This window comes from Zalophus californianus, chromosome 12 (genome assembly GCF_009762305.2).
Source record: "Zalophus californianus isolate mZalCal1 chromosome 12, mZalCal1.pri.v2, whole genome shotgun sequence".
NCBI lineage: Eukaryota > Metazoa > Chordata > Mammalia > Carnivora > Otariidae > Zalophus > Zalophus californianus.
The window spans coordinates 91,068,409-91,095,540 of NC_045606.1; the positions used below are offsets into that span (position 1 = coordinate 91,068,409).

Here is a 27,132-nt window from a genome sequence, read left to right on the forward strand (position 1 = left end):
GATGGGTATTAAAGAGGGCACGTTCTGCGTGGAGCACTGGGTGTTATGCACAAACAATGAATCATGGAACACTACGTCAAAAACTAATGATGTAATGTATGGTGATTAACATAACAATAAAAATTTTTAAAAATAACAAAATAAAAAAAAGAGAAAACTGTCAACCTTCGTAAGGAAACTAGTGTTTTTAAGAAGCCTAGGATTTTAGAAAATAATGGGTGCAAATTTTTAACAGAAAAGCAACCAGCTTTATTATTAGTGGTCAGAATGTATTTACCAAGTGAACAAATTTCTGTAGCAAAAATGTGAGAAGTGACCCCAGAAGCTCAGACAGCAAGTGGCTATTTCTACACCAAAAAAACCTGAAACTGCATCCCCCTAGTGCCAAAACCACCAGCTGCTAGTGTAAAAATTCAGTGTATAGATATTTGTTCTATATGATACCAAATGTCCAACTGTTTTTGTTGCTGTTATATTTCCACAGAACAGATTAATAGTTTGACCTGGTGTCCTACAGAGTATGTGAGAAATTAGGGTTGTAGCCATGCCCTCTGGGTGCATGGCTATCCAGGATCATCTCCAGTGCAACCAGTCTTTGGGGTTCTACCTTGACCCTGCTGAGGATCACAGAAGGCTCCCCATTTCCCTTCCCTGCCTTGACTGTCATTTGAACAGCACCAAGAAGACTGCTCAATTATCAGGAGAGTCGTGGATCTGCTGAAAATTCAAATTCGGCAGAGGGAATAAAGTCTATGATTACTAAATGTGCATGTATTCCACCCCTAAGCAAACTGACAGCCTGATTTGACGCTCATGAGAAGTTACCGAGGGAGGATATAACATCTAAGATTCCTGTAACTAGAAGACCTTAAGAAGAGAAATAGATTTCATTTGGCTCAATGGTGCACTCTCCAAAGATAAAATGTGCTTCCATGTGAGGTAATGGGTGCCTAATTGTTGAAAATACACAAGCAGCAACTGCCTAGGAAGGAAAAAGCAAACATACCACAAGTATATATTGATATTTATAAGTCCAATTTAGATTTGTAGGTTTTATTTTTTTGATTTTATGTTTATCTCACTTATCTAACATTGGAAATCTTGGTTCTCAATTACATTGACATAATTATTTATTTCCTCCAAATATATCTACATTATAGGGTATATTGTATCGGTTTTGGTTCAATCAGGAGCCATCTTAATTCTTAAAATTAAGAATTGTTAACGAGATACAAACTTGTTTACTGAAAGGATAAGTAAGAAATATTTAAAGTATCATAGAGATAGCAAGTATAAAGAAGCAGCTCAGAGAACAAAGAGAAAAGGTTGGAATCAGTCAAAATTAGAGAAAGGGTCTTGTGGAACATCAGTTCAGACATCTGAAGAGGCAGTGCTGCTTGTCCCATGTTGGTGTCTGAGCGTTTGGCCTTGGGATCGCAGACCTCAGGAGCAGGAGTAGGCCTGTGGTGTCAGTATCTCCAAAGCTGGTTCCGTGAGGATTGGGAAAACTGCAAACTAGAGCTCAGTGCCGCTGTGGAAATGGAAGTGCCTCTGCTGGAGTGAAGTAGCATTGATTGGCATGATGTTCACAGAACAGGCAAGCAAATAGAAAGACAGCTCAGATGATGAAGTACCTTCTTCCTCTGGCATTGCGGTCTCCTTCCAGCACCAGCTGTTAGACTCGAATGTGCAACCAGCTCGTAAAGCATAAATATGGTTTTCAGAGTAAGAGTAGGGAAGAACAGAGTTGGGCCTGAAAGTAGAAATTGTAGAGCTGTTTCTGTCAAAATAGAAAGCAAGGAAGACAGCAATTACTGCATGTATGCACCTGGAGATAGTCAAATCATAATTTTTTTCAAGTTTTTATTTAAATTCGTTAGTTAACATACACTGTAATATTTTAAAGTTACTTGAAAGAAATAATTCTCTGAACAGTCAAGCCACCCATTGATAGGCAGATTCATTTGTTTCATTTGCTTTTGGTTTTTAGGGATTTAATTTCTGTAATTTGTAGGACTACATATAAAACCATTCATAAAGTAAAATCTATAAAACACAGTGTACTGGGAGAACTCAAACTATAGCTGTTTAATCTACCCATGTACCTTATTTCTTCTCTACCCTATAGGTAACCATTTAATTTCCTTTATTCTTCCATTTAAAATATTTTATATATAATTTTAAGTAATTTTATGTTATTTTAAAAATATTAGCAAATGTTATTTCACCCATCCCCATCTTTCTTAGAAGAGCAGTATCATGATTTGCTTTTCCACTTTGCTTTTTTTACTTCATATACTATAGATCCCTCATTCTTTCTTATAACGTAGTGTGGAGATTAAATTTTAGGTGACATCCTTGAAGACAGGATAGCTGAAGCTAAGGGAGTATAGATGAGACAGTGCCCAGATCTAACAAAAAATGTACAGAATTGGAGGAGGAAGGGGGGGGTGGGATCCAGAGGGCAATCAGGGAGATAAGAGGATCTGGAGGTATCAAGGAATCCAAAGGATTTCTAGGAAGTAGGATTCAATAATGTTAGAAAGGTGAAAGATGATAAGAGTTGAGAAAAGGCAGGTTTGAATTAATGAAAATGTTATCCAGGTATTTGGAATTTGGCTAACATAAAGCACTAACTGAGGGGAATTATTTTTTTCCCCCAGCCACAAAAGATAACATGAGGACTGCTTACATGTAACTTTAATATCTTTTCTCAGAGAAGAGTGCCACCCTCTTCACAGTTACAGAAGCTGGAAGCAAAGGAGCTGTCCCTTCATCTCCCATATCCAGTGCATCCTCTGAACCAGTTTTACCATCAGTCTTCCTCATTCATTCCCACTTCCACCTAAACCACTGAAAAAGCCTCTTACTTGTCTCTGCAAAAAGCACTTGCCCCTTTTATAATCTGTTCTCTATATTACAGTGGCAGTGATTTTTAAAATTGCAAGTCTGGCCATGTCACTTACTTAAAAGCTTTTAGAAGACTTCTTCAGACAGGGACCAAAGTTGCCATGTGATCATGCTTGATCTGGCCCCTCTGCCTGCCTTGCCCCTAGCTTCTCTTGCCAGTCTTCCCTTGATCTCTGCACTTCAGTCATACTTTCTGTCAGTGCTTTGAACCTGCTGTACTCTTCTTGCCAGAGGCTTTTGTACATGCCGTTCTCTCTGCCTGGAAGTCTTTTCATCAGTAATTGATGACTCAACTTTCATATCTTAGTGTTAATATGATCTCCTTAGAGAAAGCCTTGCCTGGGTAATCTCTCGCTTTCTCCAACACTCCAACCCCACTAAAATGAGATCAGTTTCCCCTATCATGTGCTTTTATACCTTCTCATACTTTTCCTTTATGGCACTTCTCAGTTGGTAATTCCATATTGGTGTGATTCTTTGAGTAATGTTTGTGTAACTCACATTTAATCTCAGCACTACTCAGTAAAATCTGTTACTAACCTCACTTTAAAGATGAGCATTCTAAGTAACCTGCCCAAGAACTACCTAGCTAAGAAGTGGGGAATGGGGATATGAATGCACACTCCCATCTATGATACTCAGTATCATAAGGGCAGGAACCATGTTTGCTTTTCCACATTGTTATATCCTCAGCACTTAGCATAGTGCCTAGAGTATTTGATATATTGAATGAAGGACAAGGCCATATTTCCATTTCATATGTTTATAATTTAAAACATGTCAGTTTAAATTTACAAACACTGTTAAGATAACTGATAGAGGCAAGTATGATTGGTATATCAATTTTACAGGACTAGTTGTTTGACTACCTTTTCATTTTTCTTAAAACTTGATGTGACATGTTTCTCTTATTAGGTGTGTACAAGCTGTGAGGACAATGCAGAAGCTAATGGGTTTTGTGTAGAATGTGTTGAGTGGCTCTGTAAGACATGCATCAGAGCTCATCAAAGAGTGAAGTTCACAAAAGACCACACTGTGAGACAGAAGGAGGAAGTATCTCCAGGTAATAAATTGGTTTTAATCTCTTTTTGTCTCTATCCTTCCCACTCTTTTCTCTCTTCCTGTACTAACTTTGTTTTGATATACTTGTAAGTATTAAATACACTCTTGTTTTTTAATATAAGGAGGTCTGTATTGTAATTGAAATTTGAAGAATTAAAAATGTTAAATATGAATAGATGTAGAATATTTCTGTCTTATATTCATACTCCCAACCCCCCCCCCCGTAAATGCTTTAATTTGGTGTAAATGTATAGCAAGTGAAAAAAAAGTTGCTTTTTAAACTTAATCTTCTCTCATTGGTTCTCTTATTTCTAAGGTTGTTGACAAGAGTTGGGCTTAACAAAAGTTTTATAACTCTTTCCCCTCTGATATTGTTGTGATAAACCTGGTTCATTATATTTGATAGGTAGATAACTAAAGAAGCTCTGCTTTTTATGTAATTTACGGCTTCTCAGTTTTTATTGTATTGCTTATACTGTAAAGTTTACTAATGTATTCTTTTACTGTAGTAAAATATATGTAACTTACAACTTGCCATTTAAACCATTTTTAAGTGTACAGTTCATTAAAGGTACACTGTATTACATTACATTCAGTTCATTAGTGTATGGTCCATTAATGGCATTCACAGTGTTTTGTAGCCCTCACCACTCTTTCCAAAGTTTTTTCATCATCCCAGAAAGAAACAATACCCAATAAATAATAATGCTTATTCCCCTCTTTTCTCTGCCCCTGTGAACTTCTAATCTACTGTCTCTACGAATTTGCTTATTTCTGCAAGTGGAATCCTATAGCTTTGTCCTTTGGTATCTGGCTTATTTCACTTATCACTATTTTCCGGGTTTATCCATGTTGTAGCATTTATCAAACTTCATTTGTTTTTATGGCTCATTAATATATTTTTGTTTAAAAATTATTTTATTGCTTTTAATCCAAGTCAACCAGTGTTTGTATGTCTATTCACTATTCCAGGAACTTTGCTAAGCATTGGAGATGTAAAGGAATCAAACAGATACTTTTGCCCCACAGAAGTTATAAGTATGATGAAGACTACAAATTAGCAATCATAGTTTGGCTTCCTAAGTTCTATAAGAACACATGAAAGAAGCGCCAAACTCAGATTTGGGGATTTAGGTTGGAGGCCAAATCTGGGGCTTGAAGGAGGAATAGAAGTTCATCACAGGAAGGAGAGGGGTAGGGAAAACTGAAGTACACACCCAGACTTGCAGAGGGAGACAGTTGAATGTAGCTGGAGAGTAAGATTCAGGAGAAGGAATAAGAGATGAGCCTAAGAGTCTGGTGACACAGGAAAAGGAGATATAATTTCTGAGGACACTAATGAGGAAAAGACGAAAGAGAAGAGGCCAGGTACAGATTCAGATAAATTGAATAGATAGTGCCTGAAAGACTTCTCTTTTTTTGTGATTCAGTCATCTATTGAAAAATAGAGCAGAGAAAATAAGATGAAAAGATCAGGAATGCGTGGGATACTTGAAATAACTCCGGTAAAGAGAGCTCCAGCTTCAGAAACAGATTGTTTGGTAGCATCCAGGTTACATTTGATGTACAGGCCTTAAAACTTCCTCCATCGGGGAGCGCCTGGGTCACTTAGTTGGTTAAGTATCTGCCTTCCATTCAGGTCGTGATCCTGGGGCCCTGGGATCGTGTCCCACTTCCGGCTCCCTGCTACGAGGGGAGCCTTCTTCTCCCTCTGCCTCTGCCTCTCTCTCTGTCTCTCATGAATAAATAAACAAAATCTTTTAAAAATAAATAAAAAATAAAACTTCCTCCTTTGGGCCTCAGCAGTATGCTTGTGGGTATAGAGAAGAATTGAGGGTTTAGCTGCATAGGTGTTGCAGAAGTTCAGTAGAATGAGAGGTACAAATCATGGCATTTACTAAATGAAGGATTTTTTTTTTAACTGTATAAAGGAAATGAAGTTGATAGTGTCAGTCGATAGAGTGAAAGAAATTGTTAGGAACCTAGAGATCTTTGAAGCACAGCAAGAGTAGTTAACTAAGAATTAGAAGGTTAGAAAGTAGAAGTTATTAGAGTGGATGTTTGAATTTATGATTATAGAACTGGAACAGTTATGGACAATCAAAAGTCTAGGGTGGGACCATGATGTGGGGAGCTAAAATGGAGTATAGGTCTCTGGAGATAGAAAGTCTGAGAGTCTTGTTTTTATATGGTAATCTATGTGGATTTCTGAATCATCCAGAGTGATGGTGACACTGAAGACTAGGAGGATGACCAAGTCAGGATCTAAATTCTTCAGTAAGTAAAGGAAGTCTACAAATGGGTGATATGATGTTCTAATTACCTAAATCAGAAGCTCTATAGTTATTGTTGAAGAGCAGGCCAAACCCAGAATGTCCTAAGCCAACTAAAGATGTATGGTCACTCTATCTACTATCTACTGTGATGCCTACGTGACATGCACATCAAGGAGAAGGATACAGGGAAGCTGTGAAGATATTCACATTACTAAAACTGAGCCATTGTTGCATTGCTAGAATTAATTGCATTTGGTCTTGATGTGTTGTGCTTTTAATAGTCTTTTACTATATTGCTAATTTTCTCTAGTTATTTTCCTTCTTCCATATGAGTTTTATGCATTTTTGCCTGCTTTTTGATCTGACTAGATAGTAGGATATCTTTTTGTTTTTATCCACAGAAACAGCTCTGAAATTTATTTATCTAATTATCCTTTATATATTTTAGTTCATTATTTTTATCTTTAATTTCTCCAGCTTACCCTAATTTTAAAGTTCTATTACTAACTTCTTTGACATAAATACTTGATATTTATTTTTATCTTTTGTAGAATTAATGACTGTTTAAAGCTTGATATAATCTGCCACTTAGATTTCTACTGTTTTTTAAATATTCTGCATATATGGGGGCACCTGGCTAGTTCAGTGAGTAGAGCATGCGGCTCTTGATCTCAGGATCATGAGTTCAAGCCCCACATTGGAACCTACTTAATTAGAAAAAAAAAAAAATCTAAGTATTCTGCATTTATGGTTACCATGCAGTTGAAGGTTTACAGATTTTTGCATTTGTTATTTTCTGGTTCGGTAGATTATAAATAATGATATGGAAAGAAGGCCATGATGTATATTAAATGCAAAAAGTAAGTTGCTTAACAGTGTGTTTATTATGAACCCAAGAATTCATTAAAAGGAAAATGTTCCCATTACTTGGCTTTTTTTGTTTCCTGTTTCAACTTCACAGTTTTTTTTTATTAAAGATTTTATTTATTTGAGAGAGAGAATGAGAGCGAGAGAGAGCATGAGAGGGGGGAGGTTCAGAGGGAGAAGCAGACTCCCCTGCAGAGCAGGGAGCCCGATGTGGGACTCGATCCTGGAACTCTAGGATCATGACCTGAGCCGAAGGCAGTCGCTCAACCAACTGAGCCACCCAGGTGCCCCAACTTCATAGTTTTATTATGATCAGAAAACGTGAGTCTGTGAACTCATTCTGTATGCTAGCATACATGTTAAGATTTTGTAAATATTGATGGTACAACTGACCCTTGAGTAACATGAGGCTTGAGGGGTGCTGACCCCTGCGCAGTCGAAAATCCATGTAAACCTTTGACTCCCCAGTACTTAACAAATTAACTACTACTGATAGCCTACTACTGACCAGAAACCTTACTGGTAACAGTCAATTACACACTTTTTAAAAAATATATATTTTTTGGGGAGGGAGAGAGCGTGCGAGTGCGCATACACGCGCATGTGTGCATAAGTGGGGAGAAGGGCAGAGGGCAGTGGGAGAAGGGCAGAGGGCAGAAGGACAAGCGGACTCTCCGCTGAGCAGGGAGCTCAACTCAGGGCTTAATCCCAGGACTCTGAGATCATGATCTGATTTGAAGTCAGATGCTTAACCAACTGAGCCATTCAGGTACCCCAGAACACATTTACACATTTTGTAAGAAGTGTGTGTGGGAGTGTGTGTGTGTGTGTGTGTGTATTGTATACTATGTTCTTACAAAGTAAGCTAGAGAAAAGAAAATGCTAAGAAAGCCATAAGGAAGAAAAAATACGTTTACAGTAACTGTACTGTATTTATCAAGAAAAATCATGTGTAAGTGGACCCGTGCACTTAAAATCCATGGTGTTCAAGGGTCAACTGTATATGAAATGTCAGATAAATACAAAATTTATATTTAAAAGAGAAACCATAAAATTTCCCTTATAAGAAAAAAGTAAACATTTTTATAATTAGGAAAAAGCCTTTCTAGAAGAGGTTCTCTAAAACTAAAGCCACAAAAAATAAAAACAGATTAATTTTTCTATAAAATGTGTTAAGGACCTACTTGGAAAAATACCATAAACCAAGTCAGACTGGAGAAAATATTTCTAAAATCTTTGGCAAGCAATATTAGCAAATGTGTCTACAAATTGGTAAGAAAGAAAATTGGATGGAAAAATGGCAGAGGTTATAAACAGACAGTTCTTAAGAGAAATACAAATGGTTGATGAATGTGAAAAGTTGTTCTATCTCAGTTATTAAAGAAATATGTCCAAAGGTAGTGAAATCTTTTTTTTTATAAGATTGGCAGAGATTAAAAATACTGACAAAATGCTGTTGGTAATGTAGGTAATAGCCACTCTACACTGGTAAGAGTACAAATTGGTACAATTTTTTTTTTTGGAGGATCATGTACTTATATTTGTATAAGTCACCCTTTGACCCAACAATTCTGCTACTAGGAATTTATCTGTGGAAACATTCAATGACTTATACATTTCATATGTTTATTTCAGCATTATCATACAATATTGAAAAATGAGAAACACTCAAATGTCTACTGCAGGGATTATATTCATTTGATGAAATACTATGCAGTTAATAAATAAATTGATATATTTACTAACCCAGAAAGGTATCTAAGAGGAGCACCTGGGTGGCTCAGATGGTGAAGCATCCACCTCTTGATTTTGGGTCTCAGGTCATGATATGAGGGTTGTGAGCCCTATGTCTGGCTCCACACTCAGCGTGGAGTGGGCTTGAGATTCTCTCATTCCCTCTGCCCCTCCCCCTGCTCCAGTGTGTGAGCGCACACATGAGCGTGTGCGCACTCTCTTTCTCTCTCTCAAACTAAAACAAAATAAAATAAGAAAGGTATCTAAGAGTTCTTAAGTAAAGAAATCTTATAGACAGTGTGTGTAATGCCATTGTTTTTAATTTTATAAAAGAAAGTACCTACTAATGTATGTAGTTATATACATAGAAAAACAACCAGATGAACACATAACAGGTTATTAATGGTGGTTATTACTGGAAGTGGAATTATTTCTGAAATGTTTGGATTTTACCTTTGATTATTAGTGACATAACTGATGTTTACTGTTTAATCAATAATTATATTTATTTGTATGCTGTTTTTTTTTATTTAACATTATAACATAAGCATTGCTCAGTTTTATTGTCACTCTGGGTAACCATTAAAAAGTTATATGGCTGGACCCCAATATTTATAGCAGCAATGTCCACAATAACCAAACTATGGAAAAAAGGCCAGATGTCCATCAACAGATGAATGGATAAAGAAGATGTGGTATAGATATACAATGGAATATTATGCAGCCATTAAAAATTTGAAATCTTACCATTTGCAATAACGTGGATGGAATTAGAGGGTATTATGCTAGGCGAAGTAAGTCAATCAGAAAGACAATTATCATATGATCTCACTGATATGTGGAATTTGAGAAACAAGGCAGAGGATCACAGGGGAAGAGAAGAAAAAATGAAACAAGAAGAAACCAGAGACGGAGACAAACCATAAGAAACTCTTTTTTCTTTCTTTTTTTCTTTTTTTTTTCTTTTTTTTTTTTTTTTAAGAATTTTATTTATTTGACAGTGAGAGACACAGTGAGAGAGGGAACACAAGCAGGGGGAGTGGGAGAGGGAGAAGCAGACTTCCCGCTGAGCAGGGAGCCTGATGTGGAGCTCAATCCCAGGACCCCGGGATCATGACCTGACCCGAAAGCAGATGCTTAATGACTGAGCCACCCAGGCACCCCCATAAGAGACTCTTAATCTCAGGAAACAAACTGAGGGTTGCTGGAGTGGATGGGGGGGTGGGGGGGGTGGCCGGGTGATGGACATTGGGAAGGGTATGTGTTGTGGTGAGTGCTGTGTATTTGTAAGACTGATGAATCACAGACCTGTACCCCTGAAACAAATAATACATTATGTGTTAATAATTAAAATAATAAAAATTAAAAAAAAAAGTTAAATGGTTGGGGCGCCTGGGTGGCTTAAGTTAAGTTAAGCATGGACTCTTGATTTCAGCTCAGGTTGTGGTCTCAGGGTTGTGAGATCCAGACCCCTGTCCTGCTCCATGCTGGGCGTGGAGTCTGCTTGAGATTCTCTCTCTCCCTCTCCCTCTGCCCCCACCCCCACTTGTGTGCTCTCTCTTAAAAAGAAAGAAAATTAAAAAGAAGTTACATGGAGGACTATAGTATATAGTGAAAACTTTATGATTATTTCTGTGTTAATGGGTACCCTCTGTAAAGATTTTTACAGAAGTGGGAAAATAACTTTTCCATCACACTGTTTATACATTTTTATTAGATTTTCTGAATTCCATTTAAAACTATCTCCTTCCATATTTGGAGTAGAAAACATCCAGTTGATTCACACTCACTTTCCTGGGCTATTTTCTTAAGACTTTTTAATTCCATAAAGCATATTTTTAACTACATACTTTCTTTTTCTCCTGAGTTAATTTGAATTTCTGGGAAGAAAAGCTTATTTATCTTTTCCTTCTAAAATGCTGAGACTACTTAATATTTTATTTCTTTTTTTTAATTGAAATACAGTTGACACACAATGTTACATAAGTTTCAAATGTACAACATAGTGATTTGACAAGTCTATATATTATGCTGTGCTTACCACAAGCATAGCTACCATCTGTCACCATACAATGCTATTTTAATATATATAAAGCCTAGTAGTAGTGATAGTGTCAGAAACTGTTTATAGCTATTTTATATCTCAATAGATTCAAATTTAAATTAATAATGAGTAATTATGTAGTATTCAATTACATTAATTGTCTTCTTTTTGCCTCCCATTGTTTCTACAGAGGCAGTTGGTGTGACAAGTCAGCGACCAGTGTTTTGTCCTTTTCATAAGAAGGAGCAGCTGAAGCTTTACTGTGAAACATGTGATAAACTGACATGCCGGGACTGCCAGTTATTAGAGCATAAAGAGCATAGGTAGGGCATCTTTAATTATATACTTACATTTATAATAAGCTTTACGAGGAATAGAGGACTACTGGCACCCCCGCCAAATGGCAGTCAGCAAAAAAGTTTTGTTTGGCCAGCAGTATGTTGGCTTGTTCCAGGATTTTTCAACTTAGGTACTATTAATAGTTGTTGTGGGGGCATTTCTGGTTCATTGTATGGTGTTTAGCTGCATCTTTGACCTGTATTCACTAGATTCCAGTAATATCCTCCCAGTTGTGACAAACAAAAATGTCTCCAGATGTTGCCAAGTGCCCTACAGAACAAAATCACCCTGAGTTGAGAACCACTGGCCTACACACTATTTGAAAATAAATGTAATTTGTTGCCAAATTGTTGTTTGTAAAATGAGGAGATTTTACAATAAGAAAAAAAATTTAGATCTTTGGGTTTTTGAGAAAATGGAACCTGTTATGGCTTTGGGCCCCATACACTTGCATGTCAGCATTTGAGTGGAATTCATTTTAGTGTTCTGTAGAATGAGGCATGCCTTTCCCAATTCATTATAATTCCTACCAAAGCTTATTTTAAAATCTGACCTCCCATAGGCATTTGAGTCAGCAATCACTGATTTATTTAAAATAATAAGATTCTGGGGGCATCTGGGTGGCTCAGTCGTTAAGCGTCTATCTTCAGCTCAGGTCATGACCTCAGGGTCCTGGGATCGAGCCCCCCATCGGGCTCCCTGCTCGGCAGGAAAACTGCTTCTCCCTCTCCCACTCCCCCTGCTTATGTTCCCTCTCTTGCTGTGTCTCTGTCAAATAAATAAATAAAATCTTTAAAAAAATAAATAGTAAGATTCTGATTGATACAAATAAAATTGCTTAAAATGGTCTAGGCTCTCACAAACTGATGGTTATCAGAGGAGAGGTGGGTGGGGGGATGGATTAAATAGGTGATGGGGATTAAGGTGTGCACTTTTTTGTGATGAGCACTGGATGTTGTATGGAAGTGTTGAGTCACTAAATTGTACACCTGAAGCTAATATTATTTACTGTATGTTAACTAACTGGAATTTAAATAAAAACTAAAAAAAAAAAAAAAAAAAGAAAAATTGGTCTAGGGTCCAATAATGGCAGACTAGGCAATTTAGACCAAACCATACCAGTGAGGATAACTAGAAAACCTGGACAAAATATAGAAGTCATTGATAAAAACATTTTAGAGCTTATTAGTAAAAAATTACTAGATGAGGTTGGAGTGGGAACAGAGAATGATAAGAGCTTTTTTCCCCTTTGAGGCATTGACCAGGAGATTGGGGAACACTTCTGATAGGCCACAGGGCTGGGAAGATAGGAATTGGAGTTCAGGGGTTACAGGGGTGGAAGGCTTCTCCTTGCCTTGATTTGGAATCCTGAAAGTCTACACTATTACTGTAAAGATGAACTAGCTACTATACTAAATAGTTCCTGACAGACTGAAGCCTCAGCATCAAATTTTTTCAGTACCCAAAGACAGTAAATTGATATCATACTGCTTGTGCCCTGGTAGAATCAAATGTAAATCCTTCCTGAAGAGAGAAAACATCATCTTCTGCCTTAGATTTATTCAGTAATGAATTTTGCAAAATTGTCCAATACATAATTAGAAGTAATCGAGTATTCTAGGAGATTAAACAATGTGAACAAAATCTAGCAGATACAACAAATAATATAAAAAGACCCTTAGGGCTACATCTTTCTATACTGAAGATAAGAGACAAAATGGAAAATTTGGTTAGAGAACTGAAAACTAAAAAAGAATGAGATGGAAAATCCAGAACTGAAAATTGCCATAACTGAAAATAACTCATTAGTGGCTATAACAGATTTGACATAGCAGGAAATGAGAATTAATGAACTAGAAGAAAAGTAAGAAAATACCCAGAATGAAGCATGGTAAATAGAAGGATGAAAGTAGAAGTAGTAGTAATACAGGGTGTAACTGGGGCCCAAGAAGAGAGAAGGGGGAGGCAATGGGAAGAAAGCAACATATAAGGACAGAATATAATGGCTTAGAATGTGGTAATACTGAAGAAAGATGTCTAGCCCATATTTAGGAAGCCCCATAGATCCCCAGCAGGATAAAAAATATTTTTAAGGTACAAAAAGAAAATAATTACAAAACTAAAATTTTATACTCCGTGAACATTTTTTAAAATGAAGATTAATGAAAGACATTTTCAGACAAAATAAACTAGGATAATAAATCCCCAATAAAACCTCACTAAAGTATACCTTAGGCAAAAGAGAAATGGTTGTTAATGCATGGTGGAATGAAGAGCAATTGAAAAGGTTAAGGATGAGTAAATCTGGATAAATGTTGACATAGGTAACAAAAATGTTTTATTAGCATGTGTCGCGTGTGTGTTTTGTGTATTACACAACAGACAGGAGGATATGGACTTCGTGTTCTAAGACTCAAAAGAGTAAAAAAAGTACAAATTAATATTAGATGGTAAGTCCAGAGCTGTATTTTGTAATGTCTAGAGTAGTCACTAAAAGAATAGTAAAAATGTCTATGATTATCAGAGTTAACAGAGGGGAAGTGGAATAATTAATCAGTCTGAACATAGGCCAAAAAAGACAACAGATGGGATTTAATAAGGACTTGGTAAGTTGGTAAATCTATAAGTATATTTGTAATTATAATAAGTGTAAATGGATAAAATGTTCTGAATTAAAAGATTTCATCCTGGATAAGAAAGAGAATAGAAAATCTGCTATTTGTTGTTTTTATAAGAAGAACAACTAAAACCTAAGTATATGGAAAGAATATTAGGAAAAGATGCACTACATAAACACTAACCAAAGGCAAGCTGTTATATCAAAGTGACTTGTTCAAGACAAAGGACACTTTATACAATAGACGGCTCTCCATTTAAAAGATATAACAGTTCTAAATATATGTATGCCCATAGGCTTAAAATATGTAACAAAAAATGACAGAACTTAGAACAAATAGACAAATCCATGGAGTGGGAAATTTTAACATACTTTTTTCAATAATTGACAAAACAAGCAGATTAAAAATCAGGATATTTCAGTAAGATTCAAATAACCTAATTAGCAAAGACTGTGTGGGCATTAAGGAACACTGCACCTAATGATAGACATTCTTTTCAAATATCAAAAGAAAAAATTTAATTGGCAGAGGGTTAAAATCATATAAAGTCTTACATAAACTCAATGCAATTAAATCTAGAAGATAATAATAGATGAGAAAATTCTCCAAGAATTTGAAAATGAAGAAATGAAATCCATACAAAAGCTAAATGCAGCAATGCATGATCCCATACTGCAACCTGGACTAGAAGGGGAAAAGTGATTTAGAGGACATGACTGAAACAAATGATGTAACTAGAATATGATGTGTAGAGTAGGTGAGAGTATTATCTTGGTGTCCATTTTCTTACATTTAATTATTATACTGCAGTTGCATAACAATACTCTGTGTTTAGGAAATGCGTACTCATTATTAAGGTGTTAAAGAACTGTGATGAGTCAATTTTTGAAAAACTAAGCTGTGTAAAGGTATAGATCTCTGTACCATTGCAGATTTAACTTGGAAATTATTTCAAAATAAGCAGTTAGAAATAAATGTAAATAAAGCATCAAAGAAGAAATCCCAATGAATATCAGAAAATATTTTTATCTGAATGATAGTGGAAATAATATCCTAAGTATATTGTTAAGGCCATGATGAGAGGAAAATAGATATCATGAAATGTATATAGTAGGTAGTAAGGATAAAAAGTAAGTACACTAAACAGTTATCTCAAATTAGAAAAATGAGTATATTAAACCTAAAGTAAATGGGGGAAAAGGACATAATAAGGATAAGGACAGACATTAATGAAGTAAAGTCAAAAATCAATCATTCAAAAGACTAGTAAATTGACAAATTCCTTTACGAGTGACTGAGAGGAGGCCCACCTGACTGATGCCAGGAGCAAAAAGGGGCATGAACACATCTCTAAAGGCATTTAAAATTATGAAAAGGTTATCTGTCAATAGATTTGAAAATTTTTACTTGAAAAAGGATAATTCTTAGAAAATAAAACTTAACCAAATTAACACAAGATAAGCTAGAAAATCAGAATAGTCCTTTAATGTAAATCCATAATTTGTAACTTTCTCACAAAGAAAACTACAGACCCAAATGACTTAATTGATGAATCAACAACATAGGTGCAGTAAAAAGAACACCTTTAAATACATACAGCCTTGTCCAGAGAATGATAAAAGAATGAATTCTCTCCAACTTGTTTTTTGGGGAATAAAAATAGAAAATGACAGACTAGTCTCACCCATGAAATGAATGTGAAAATTCTAAGAAATAAAGTAGGAAACCAAATCCAGTAATATTGTGATTTTTGGACAATATAATTGCAACCAAGTTGGCTTCGTTTTAGGTATACAGAGTTCATTTAACATTTGAAAATTCATTCATGTAATTCATATTAAAAGAATAAAGGAAAAATACATTATGATTTCAATAGAGACAGAAGAAACATTCTGTAAAAAAGAAAATATGTATGCACCCAGATAGAAGATCTTAGCAAATGAGGGATAAAGGAAATTTCCTAAACCTGATAAAGATTGTCTATAAAAAGGACTAGATAACATCATAACTGGAATATTGAAAGTTTTTAGATTTGAGTTTAGGAACAAGACAACAATGACTATTTTAAGCATTTCATTTAACGTTACACTATATCAGGGTCCCAAAGAGTGCATTATGTACGAAGGAAATCCAACAGAATTATTAACTGTGTTCCCCTTTTTTTCTAATGCTGGCAACCCTATTTATAATACTTACTGATTTAAATGCACTTGCACTTTTAAATCATATTATGTAAAATACTGTATTTTATGCATTTTATGGAAAATTAATAAAACTAGTTATCTTCTACATTACTATTCCCCCGGAGCTACTCTTGACTTATCTACATAGTTTGTCAGAGGTTATCATGTTGACTTCCAAGTTAAATTTTTTAAAGTGCTGTGTTATGTTGTTTGAAGCTTTATTGCATGCAAGGCATAACATCAAGAGTTTTTCGTACTCTTTCCATTTTTCCCAAAGGCATATATTTGTGACCTCTGTGGCACAACCACCTAATGTTTAAAAGTGATCTTTAAAGTGTGTGTTTACAGCATTAAACTCTCATAATTATGAAATTGCAAAATAGTAAATAAATCTACTTAAATATCTGTGACTACTTTTTGCCAGGTCAGCCAAATAAGCTCTCTAAGCCTCTAAAATTATAATTGATAAATGTGTATCTTCCCCAAATTTCCAAAATAATTTAGAGTATCCATGAATAATATCTGTAAAGACTCCCCCTTTCTAAAAAAAAAAAAAAAAAGACTCCCTCATTCTTAGGGATAATTTTGAGAGCATGAAAAACCTGCCTTCTAGAAACATATTAAAATTTTTTTTAAAGATTATTTACATCTTTTATAATCTTGTTATCTTAAATTGTTTCTATCTGGGGGCTTTTCCTCATTTTAGATATATTAGCTTGAAATAATTGGCTTGTTTACTTATCTTTCCAGATACCAGTTTATAGAAGAAGCTTTTCAGAATCAGAAAGTGATCATAGATACACTAATCACCAAACTGATGGAAAAAACAAAATACATAAAATTCACAGGAAATCAGATCCAAAACAGGTAAAGTTACATTTGTGGTGTTATAAAAAATCATCTTTATATAATGTATTAAGTATATTTACTTTTAGAACAGACATTTTACTTAGCTCATAGTGAAATAGGTCCAAGTAAGCTGTTAGATGGCTCTAATAATGTAGTTCATAAGACTTCTCCAAAAACTGGGTTTCTGGAAACTGGACTGGAAAGCATTCTTTTCAGCCATGAAATTTCAAAACTGTTATGGTAATAAACTACATTGAGTAATGGCTCATTTATCTGGTAGGTATTGATAATTTATAATTATCTGGTGTTTCAAATTTTAAAGAAATCCCAGGATTTAAAAACAAAATCAATTGTTTTTACCAGTATGGTAAAATACTTTAATACTTGATTATATATATATAATTGCTTTTTTAAGCGTTGGCAAACTTTGAGATACCTTGTCTGTGCTGTCATCTTTTAACTGCAATAAAGTGGAGATCTTAGGACACCATTAAACAGTTTCACACACATTCCTTATCAGATATAATACTTACATAGTTTCTACATGTTACCTGTTACACTTTTTGTTTTCCATAGGAGTCCTCCTCTTCAACTGTACAAAGGCTCATATCTCACAATTCGGTGATTAGGGGAATAAACCACTAACCTCCACATGGAAGAGGGAGTTTGTCTATCTTCCCCATTTTTTTATCCCATTTGGAACCCACACTGACATATTTACAACCTTTACAAAACCTATGAAATCTCATATCTCCCTTCTTTTGTTGTTTTGCATACAAAAGAAACCTATCACTACCTAAATAAATCAAGAAATGCTTTTTAGAAAGAGCCTGAATAAGAGAGTCCTCACAGGGGATTTGAGTCACTCATAGAGAAAAAGTCTTTTGTGGTTCATCTTCCTTAAGACCAATCATCATAATCTGTTATACTTGTCATTTTGGAGCATGGCTACGGTGGGAACTTTTTCCAAGTAATTCCCTGGTTTAACTGAATTCTTTTAAAGATATTCTTAAGCATAATTTACCCTCGTCTTGATGCTTCAGTATTATTATTATACCCATTTTTATTCATTGTGATAATACAGTTCTATTGTGTCTTTTGTTTTTATTGTTCTTCCTTATCAGCTCTCATTTTACCTTTCTCTTTCACATAACAACTGTATTAACCAAATACTGTTTCATTTACCATATTCTAATCACAATACTATTTTTGCTAAATAGAGTAAGTGGTGGGTTTAAAAGTTTTTTATCTGAGTAGTTGAAAATTTGTAAAGGATATTTACGGAATGATGGAGAGAGATAGTTCTAGGTGCTTCTACCATATAAATGACAAATGGTAGCAATTGTAAAATAACTAATTTTGTGTAAAAGATCCACCCTTGACAAAATGTATTCTTGACTTTTATCTTATTCTCTCATGTATATGGTGTGAGCTATAAGCCAAAGTTCACTTTTTTGTAACATACAGATGTCCATTTGTTCCTATACCCTTTGTTTAAAAGACTGTATTGTTGCTATTGAATTGCCTTGGTTCCTTTGTAGGAAATCAGTTGACAGCATATGTATAAGGTTACTTCTGAACTCTGTTCTTTCTGTTCTCTTGTGTTTTTCTTTTTTGCCAGTACCCCCACTTTCTTCATGACTGTAGGTTTTTATAGTAAGTCTTCAAATCAGGTAGTGTGAATTCTCAAAATTTGTTTTTTTACCTTTCTGTTAGTGGTTTATGCTGTTTTTACAAAGTCATACATTATTGAATGGAAGGATTTTGGTTTTTGAATTGTGGTAAGACTTAAAGAATCCTTGGATTAAATGCTAATTGCTCATATCTGTATAGACTACCTGATTATAAAAGGATTACATTTACTGGGCTGGCTTACTTTGATATTAATTCATTTTTATGCATGTGCAAACATAGCATTGCTTGTCCTTTTTTCATCATGTTTAACCATCATGAGGATTTAAATTAGTTTTGGGGGGTTTGTTTTGTTTTGTTTCAGGGGGTTTGCTTCCCAGATCTGTCTGGGTTTCTTGATCTTATAGCCAATATTGGTGCCAATTAAATACCTTAAAGAATTTACAACAGAGAATAAAATCCATGCCCTATTGGTTTTAAGTTTCAGTGGGTAACTTTTGGAGAAACAGACTGGAGAAATGAAACTTTTTATTTATCTCAAAATGTTTAGTGGGTGTCCCATTATTCTCTTCTGTTTCTATAAGATAGTCTGATGTGATGCTGTGTATTTTCTTTCTGTCTATCTCAAACTCCATGAAAACAGCATTCCATTTTCCCTAATCAAAGGAGAAACTGTACATCGTAGTTGATGAAACATAGTAGTATTTAGCTGCTTATTTCAAGACAAATGTGTTATTAAAAGTAGCAAACTACTATTGTTCTCTTTGCCTCTGTGCAGGTGTAATGAATGCTGTACCAGTTCAGATGACTAAGGGTGACACATTTATACTTTCCTACTTCTTAGTTACAGTGGATGCAATCAAACACTTTCAGAGTCATGGTTTTCTTGTTTATAAATCATTTTTTTTTTTTGTCCACCCTTTTAGGCCAAGTGTTGATTTTCTTGGGTGATTTTCATCATGATCTTTCCAAATCATATTTTCTTAAAATGTGTTCATTCTCTTGCAATTTTATACATTTTGATTTTAAGATTGAATTAAGTGACTGTGTCTTTCAGAAGAATTACATTTCTGCTATGTCATCTTCAAGAAAGTTGATTCAAACTGAAGGACCCTTAGAAACAGCTGAGCTTTTAAGAGTTTAAAACAAAACTTGGCCTAAGTTACATTAAAAAATCAATTTTAAATATTAGAAAACAATATTCTGCCTTAGATTTTAGATTTTTTCCCCTCTTTCATTTAATTTTCAGGATAATTGAAGTAAATCAAAATCAAAAGCAGGTGGAACAGGATATTAAAGTTGCTATATTTACATTGATGGTAGAAATAAATAAAAAAGGAAAAGCTCTACTGCATCAGCTTGAGGTAAGTTACTGTTAATGGGACAGTATGTTGTAGCAATTTAATATAGTATTTTTTCATGTATTTGTGAATTTGGAATCCCAGCCTTTTTCATATAATTGTTTCCATTTATGACTCAAAAATACTTTTCCATTCCCAAGTTTTCTTTTGCCCGGTTCTACATTGTAGCTGGCAGTTTATGGCTTAGTGTGTACTTGGTAGCACAAAGCACAATGCCTTGCTTGAAGAAGGAGCTCTGTAAACGTTGAAGAGATTAATCATTTTAGATTCATTGAAGTAACAGCTTTGGGTCCCCGAAGCGGTGCAATTGAGCAAAAATTTTTAGAATGATAACAAAAAATTTTTAGAATGATAGTATTAGTATTTCATTTTCAAACATACACATTTAATTAACCTTATGAGAAATTAGGTAAAAGGATATGCCTTCTGCTTTCAACATTTTATAGTCTTAACTGTGAAAGCAGTATGTAGCGAGGGTTGTTTAAGGCACTTAAGATAGTTGTTTCTCACCATGGTAAGAAAGATATTATGGTCTTCAGGGGCTTTATTACACTCATGAAGGTCAGGATCCAAAGTCAGTGTTTGAGGTTACAACTTCTCCATGGTATATTAAAATAATATTAATTGCATGGTATTTTAGTATTCTTTTAGTACATTGGTGCAGAAAGAAGTCACAGTAAAGCAGCAATTTACAATGAGAAGAGAATAAGAATTCTGATGTTTAAAGATGCAAAAAAAAAAAAAAGAAAAAAACACTCCTAGAAATAATTTAGTTCAAACTCTTTATTTTGTAGTTGACAAAATTATAAGGTCTTTGTCAGAGAGTCCTATCCCTCCTGGGAAAGCATGGTCATTCCCATGGTTTATCAGACATACAAGAAACAAAGACTAAAATAATTCTCTGTTCTTTTGGAAACAGATACTTATTTAGTGAAGAAGTGTTCTGTCCAGGCAACCTCATTTATGGGAACTATTTTTTCAAGGTTCTTTGATTCTTTTTTTTTTTTAAATAGAAGTATTTAAACAATTTAAAAAGTTTTCCAAGCTCTGCTTAAAATCACACATCACTTAGATTTGCTTTCTCAGAGATTAGCAGTGCACTCATTTCTGTGGCTCTTTCCAGACTTCTCTGTAAATCAGAATCACTTGAAGATAACAAAAGATGACCAGATCCCAGATCTCTAGGAATGAACCTAGTCATCAGTATTATTTGTAATCAACTTTATTGACTTACAGTTCTATACAGTTTTACTCTGGTCCTCATATCCATTCTCCTGGTTCACAGAATCCTCCTAAAATAAATGTAGCCACTTTTATCTAAGAATCCAGAAACCGGCGCAAATAGTTGTTGCCATAGAAGACCCAAATAACTAGGGCTTCTTGTTGTCAATATGCAGTCTCTCCCAAAGTCAACAGAACTTATATTCTTTCTGGTATGTCTCCAAAGAAACATTTAGGATATTTCTGACCTCTGTAAAAAATAAGTAATCTCTAAACTTAAATTAGACATGACAAAGCCATTGACCGTCATTGCAGTTTTTCCCATAATTCACTTCACCTGTGTATTTTCCAAATTTGAAACTGACAAGGGTCAGGATCTAGGTTCCTTTTTTTTAAATGAGAATGTAAATCCATATTAGAGTTGTAGCAATTTTACTGTTAAACTTCAGGATCAGAAGACAACCCTAATCTCTTCCCCTTTCCTTGCAGACAAAGACTTTTGGATAGAGAACTTTAAAATAACCCAAGTTCAGTGCTCTCTCTCTCTCTCTCTTTAAGATATATTTATTTATTTAAGAAGGAACGTACACATGCAAACAGGGGGAGGGGCAATGGGAGAGAGAAAATCCTAGGCAGACTCCCCGCTGAGCACAGAGTCTGATGCAGGGCTGTAACCCAGGACCCTGAGATCATGACCTCAGCTGAAACCAAGAGTCTGATGCTTAACTGACTGAGCCACCCAGGCACCCCCAATGCTCTCTACTTTTGATTAATCTGTGTTCTTGCTTGTGTACTTCGCTTAGAGATATTCTGTATTCTGCTTTTGTGTAGTTTTTCTGAGAATGCATTGGCTCCTCTAGTCATCAGTTGGCTCCCAAGGTAATTCTCAATAGACAAAAATCATATCCCTTTCTAACCACATACAGAATATAAGTGTTGTCTACCATATGGCATGACTGGGCACAAAGTGGTTGCATTCAAGACTGGAATGCCTGAAAAGTGAAATCCTGTGATTGCACAAATTGTGTGATCTGGTAATTTTATTAAGATTGCTGGATGATACCTCTATTTTATTTGTGAGTATTGAATTTAATAGGCATTTGCTCTATCATAGTTAATCCATGGCTTTTGTCCCTTTTTGGATACTGGAAGTTGCATGAACAGAGACCTAAATTCCCAGAACCTGTCAGACTAGACCAAGGGCCTGGGGTGGGAGTGGCGATGCAGAGGCAGGGACGGCAGTGGTGATAGTGGTGGCAGCAGCAGGAGCCCTGCAGTGTTGGGACACAGTTTTTTGTGGCAGTGAGAGTGATCCTTTATACTAAGGGAGAAAAACACTAAGCATATTTTAAGTTTCTGTTATTTGGGTTCTCAGAGGTGGCAGTTATTCTAATTTGATAATCTGAAAATGACCATTATAGTATGTTATATGCAGGACAAATGTTGACGTTTTCTTCTTTTCAGAGCCTTGCAAAGGACCATCGCATGAAACTTATGCAACAACAACAGGAAGTGGCTGGACTTTCTAAACAATTGGAACATGTCATGCATTTTTCTAAATGGGCAGTTTCCAGTGGCAGCAGTACAGCGTTACTTTATAGCAAGCGACTGGTAAGATAGACTGAGTAATGCATTTAACATACCATCAAACCACAGAGAAACAGTGGAGGTATTGGAATACTTGAAATTCAGAAATGTTCATTAGTCTGTTTGTACTGCATTGTCCTTTACCTATTTCTAATTTTTTACCTATTTCTAATTTTAATTGGTCAAAATATTTTGGTTTTTAAAAATATATTTAACTGCCATGGTTTAGGTATAACTTCAGTTTTAATCTACCATTGTCATTCCTGTTTTATTCTTTTCTAGCTTTTCTCTGAGTGGCTGTTGAACTTAATACTAAAAATAATGATAACAGTAAATATTTCCTGATCACCTATAGTGTGCCAGACACTAATTCTAAACATTTTCCACGTAATATTTCACTTATGCATCATTTTGAGGGGTGGGGGGTATTGTTTGTTTGAAGTTTTTACTTAAATTCTAGTTAGTTAACATACAGCGTAATACTGGTTTCAGGAGTAGAATTTAGTGATTCCTCACTTATATACAACACCCAGTGCTCATCAGAACAAGTGCCCTCCTTAATCCCCATCACCCATTTAGCCTGTCCCCTGCCCACCTCCCTCCCATCCACCCTCAGTTTGTTCTCTATAATTAAGAATCTCTTAAGGGTTGCCTCCCCCTTCCCCTATGTTCATCTGTTTTGTTTCTTAAATTCTTAAATTCTACATGAGTGAAATCATATGGTATTGTCTTTCTCTGACTTGTTTCACTTAGCATTATACTCTCTAGCTCCATCCATGTCATTGCAAATGGCAAGATTGCATTCTTTTTGATGTCTGGGTAATATTCCATTATGTAATATATGCACCACATCTTTATCCATTCATCAGTCAATGGACATTTGGGCTCTTTCCGTAATTTGGCTATTGTTGATAATGCTGCTATAAACATGTGCCCCTTTGAGTCAGCGTTTTTGTATCCTTTGCACTACCTAGTAGTGCAATTGCTGGGTCATTTTTTATAGCTAGGGGCACCTGGGTGGCGCATTCAGTTAAGCTTCTGACTCTTGGTTTCGGCTTAGGTTGTGGTCTCAGGGTCGCGAGGTCAAGGCTGCAAATAAATCTTAAAAAAAAAAAAAGACTAGGTACACCATCCATCCTTACTGTATGGATGATGAAACCAAGGCACAGAGTTAAGTCACATGCCTAAGGTTACAAAGTTAAGAGGTATATAACCAGAATTCTATCTTGGACACCTGAGCTTAGAGGCTGTGTTTCTCTTGTCGACAGTACATTATTTACTCTGGCATCCATCTATGGTACTGTGTATTTCAACCCCATTTGCTACAGAAGAGTGGCTGTGTTATTAGATGAACAATTTTGACAGTAATCTATAACCTTGCTACTGAAGATATTCAGTCACTGCATACTACTAATCACCCAAGGATTCTGGTTTAATAGTTGTGGAGTGGAGCCAGATTCTGTATTTCTTACAAGCTCCTGGGAGATGCTAATGCCACGGGTCTGTCAACTGTGCCTTTAGTAGCAAGGATCTTGAAGATATTTAGCCACTAGAAGTCGAACCATATAAACATTCTGAAAAATTCCCGCCTTACCTTCATTTTATTAAGGATCCCACAGAGAATTATCCTTTGAAATCAAATTAGGACATCCAAATCAGCTTTCTGTTCACCTATTCCATTTCTGGAATCAGGTGGCAGAATTTTTCTGTAACCATTTTGAAATAAGGAAATGTACTTCTGGATAAACGTCTATAAACTAGGTTCAAACATTGAGTTCAAGACTTAATTAAAAAACTGATTTTTAACTCTTTCTAAAACTATTCCTAATCATGCATTGTATTTACTCTTAGAATTTTTTTCTTTCATAATATTCAATGATACACTCTTTCTTGAGTCTTCTTTTTTAAACTGCTTTATTGATGTATGAAAAACAGTTTCTGTATAGTACATATCTTCTCTGTTTTCCTGAATATTTTTCTTAAAGTGAAACCAAAAAAGAAGAAAAGTAGAAAATGAGAGAATTGTCTTTTTTCAATTATGAATGAAAAATTAGGAATATTGAATATTATTACAGATGTGTAAGAAGACATTCATACAGTCAGATAGTCAATCTCTTCTGTTTAAAAATTTCTCTAATTTTATTCTATGATTTTGTTTACAATTATAATAAGAGAAAACAATAAAAATAGAAGATGGGGTTACTTAATTTGCACAATGATTTCTTGACATGGGAGAGAGGGAGATTGTTTTATTTTACATGTAGGAGAAAATGGGTTCAGCAAATTATAAGGAATCAATTATAAGGAACCAATACCCAATTGACTAAATCATTTTTTTCTAATTTTTAAAAGCCTATGGAACCCAAGTGGGCCTTAGGGCATTACCAGTAGCCAATGTAGTTGATAAAATAATTTGCCTATAATGCATACAGAGCTGAGGCTCATGATTATTTGTAAACACTTATAAGGGTTTCCACCCTCGAAAAATTTGAAATTTGCTGTATTCTACAGCTCTGTTCTTCATAGTTCTTATGCTTGGTACATATAGCCATGTTTACTCAGGTTATCCTTTAAATGATGGCTTTTATGTGCTTAAAAGAATAAGAAGAAATGCCTTGCAGGTCTGAAATTTCAAGCTTGGCTTGGAATTCTCAGTTCATCTTTTTGCTGTGGGAATTATGGTCAATAAAAAACAAAACCCAATGCAACAGTGGAATCTTTTCAGAAGTCCAGTTTTAAATATATTTTGAAACATTTTCACAGTATTTCCTCAGGATTCTTCCGTCAACCTGTTAACATTGAGTTTATCCTTATATAATTTAGAAGGAGGACAAGAAATACTGACCGAAGAAAGACCAGGAGAGTAAAGCACTATCATTCTTTTTACTAGCAGTAAATATTTCTATAATAATAGCAGTTGGGAAACTCTTTAAGTTATAAGTAGTAAAAAGGAATTCTACAATCTCTTTTCTCCTTTTTCCTCTCCTCCAATCTAATGACTCTTTGAAGACCTTCTTTATGTTTTTCTGAATGTCTCATTGCCAACACCTTGCTTCTAATCCTTGGGGCTCACAGTATATGATGCTCTCTCTTGCCTGGGTACTGGTAGATTTCTTAGAATGCCTCTTCTTTCTCCTGAATAACTAATGTTCATCTTTTTAGAGACTACCAGCTTCAGTTTAGGTTTGTCTTCCTTTCTTCTTGGCAGCCTTTCATGACCAAGACTGGATTGAATTTCTCTTCTCTCTGTTTGCAAATCCTTTGTGCATATGTCTATCATACTATTACTGATTTTTATCTACTATTATATTTGCATATGTTTCTATGACTCTCATTAGATTTTATACTTCTTAAAGGTAGGAATTTTATGTTAATCACTGCTTGATGTATAGGAATGAAACAAAAGATTGATGGTGAAAAAATGGCAGATATAACATCTTCTGTCAGAAACTCTCTGCGTGTTAATTTTTACGGGATTGGAAATTCAGATACTTAATTTCTTCTTTAACTTAAATAGAAAGGAGATAATATACAGCAGTGCTATCTTGAAAGCTGTTTTGATGTCTTTTATATTTTAAAAAGGTTTTTTCATCTTTTGCTTTTTGAACAGTAGCTAAGTTTTCAGTGTGAAACCTGAGTACATTTAAGTTCAGATATATCTGAAAGGATTAACAACTATATTTTATGAACCATTGGGGTGCCTGGGTGGCTCAGTCAGTTAAATGTCTGCCTTTGGCTCAGGTCATGATCCCAGGGTCCTGGGATCGAGCCCCGCTTCAGGCTCCTTGCTCAGCAGGGAGCCTACTTCTCCCTCTCCCTCTGCCTGCCACTCCCCGTGCTTCTGCTCTTTCTCTCTCTCAAATAAGTAAATAAAATCTTAAAAAAAAAAAAACCAAATATATTTAATGAACCATTATCATTTACACCAGCCAGGCTTTATGGCTTTTCAGAATTATCTAAAACATGTATCAGGAGATTTGACAAGGTTTACATTTTAGATGGGTAATAAAATAATTTGACGGTAAGAGAGCTCTTACATCTTGACAGCAAAATACATCAGGAAAAAAAAATGTTACTTAATGAATAGTTTGCCCAAGTTTGATATTACTTTTAGACCTTGGCACAACTTAATTAGCAGATAGTAGCTATCAGAGTTGTAAATAAATGTGTCTTTTATTTTCTCAATAGCAAAAGAAGGGATTTATAGTGTAGTTAGTACCGGAAGGAGGGAAAGGTATGTCCCAAGGGGTTTACCTCATAGTTCCCTTTATTTAGAGTTGATTTTCTTTTAAGAAAGTGCTCACATTTCTGATTTTAACCATTTTTTCTGCATAAATGATAAAGAAGGGAAAAGTTTATGTCACAGTATAAATCAGTAACTGTAGAATAGTAGATATAAAGAAGCATATTTGCTCACTATCGTAGAGGTAATTAAGGAGCGATCAGAGT

At 35.1% G+C, this 27,132-nt stretch overlaps 1 protein-coding gene across 2 annotated transcripts in view; it reads left to right on the plus strand.

The window, feature by feature from the left end:
- TRIM24 (tripartite motif containing 24) overlaps nucleotides 1-27,132 on the plus strand; it is a 120,626-nt gene that overhangs the window by 63,683 nt on the left and 29,811 nt on the right. For both annotated transcript variants that reach the window (XM_027573826.2, XM_027573825.2), the window contains exons 3-7: nucleotides 3,826-3,973; nucleotides 11,084-11,216; nucleotides 16,784-16,900; nucleotides 19,764-19,878; nucleotides 22,561-22,707. In XM_027573826.2, coding sequence (XP_027429627.1) covers nucleotides 3,826-3,973; nucleotides 11,084-11,216; nucleotides 16,784-16,900; nucleotides 19,764-19,878; nucleotides 22,561-22,707 — 660 coding nt within the window. The remainder of the gene's footprint in view (nucleotides 1-3,825; nucleotides 3,974-11,083; nucleotides 11,217-16,783; nucleotides 16,901-19,763; nucleotides 19,879-22,560; nucleotides 22,708-27,132) is intronic.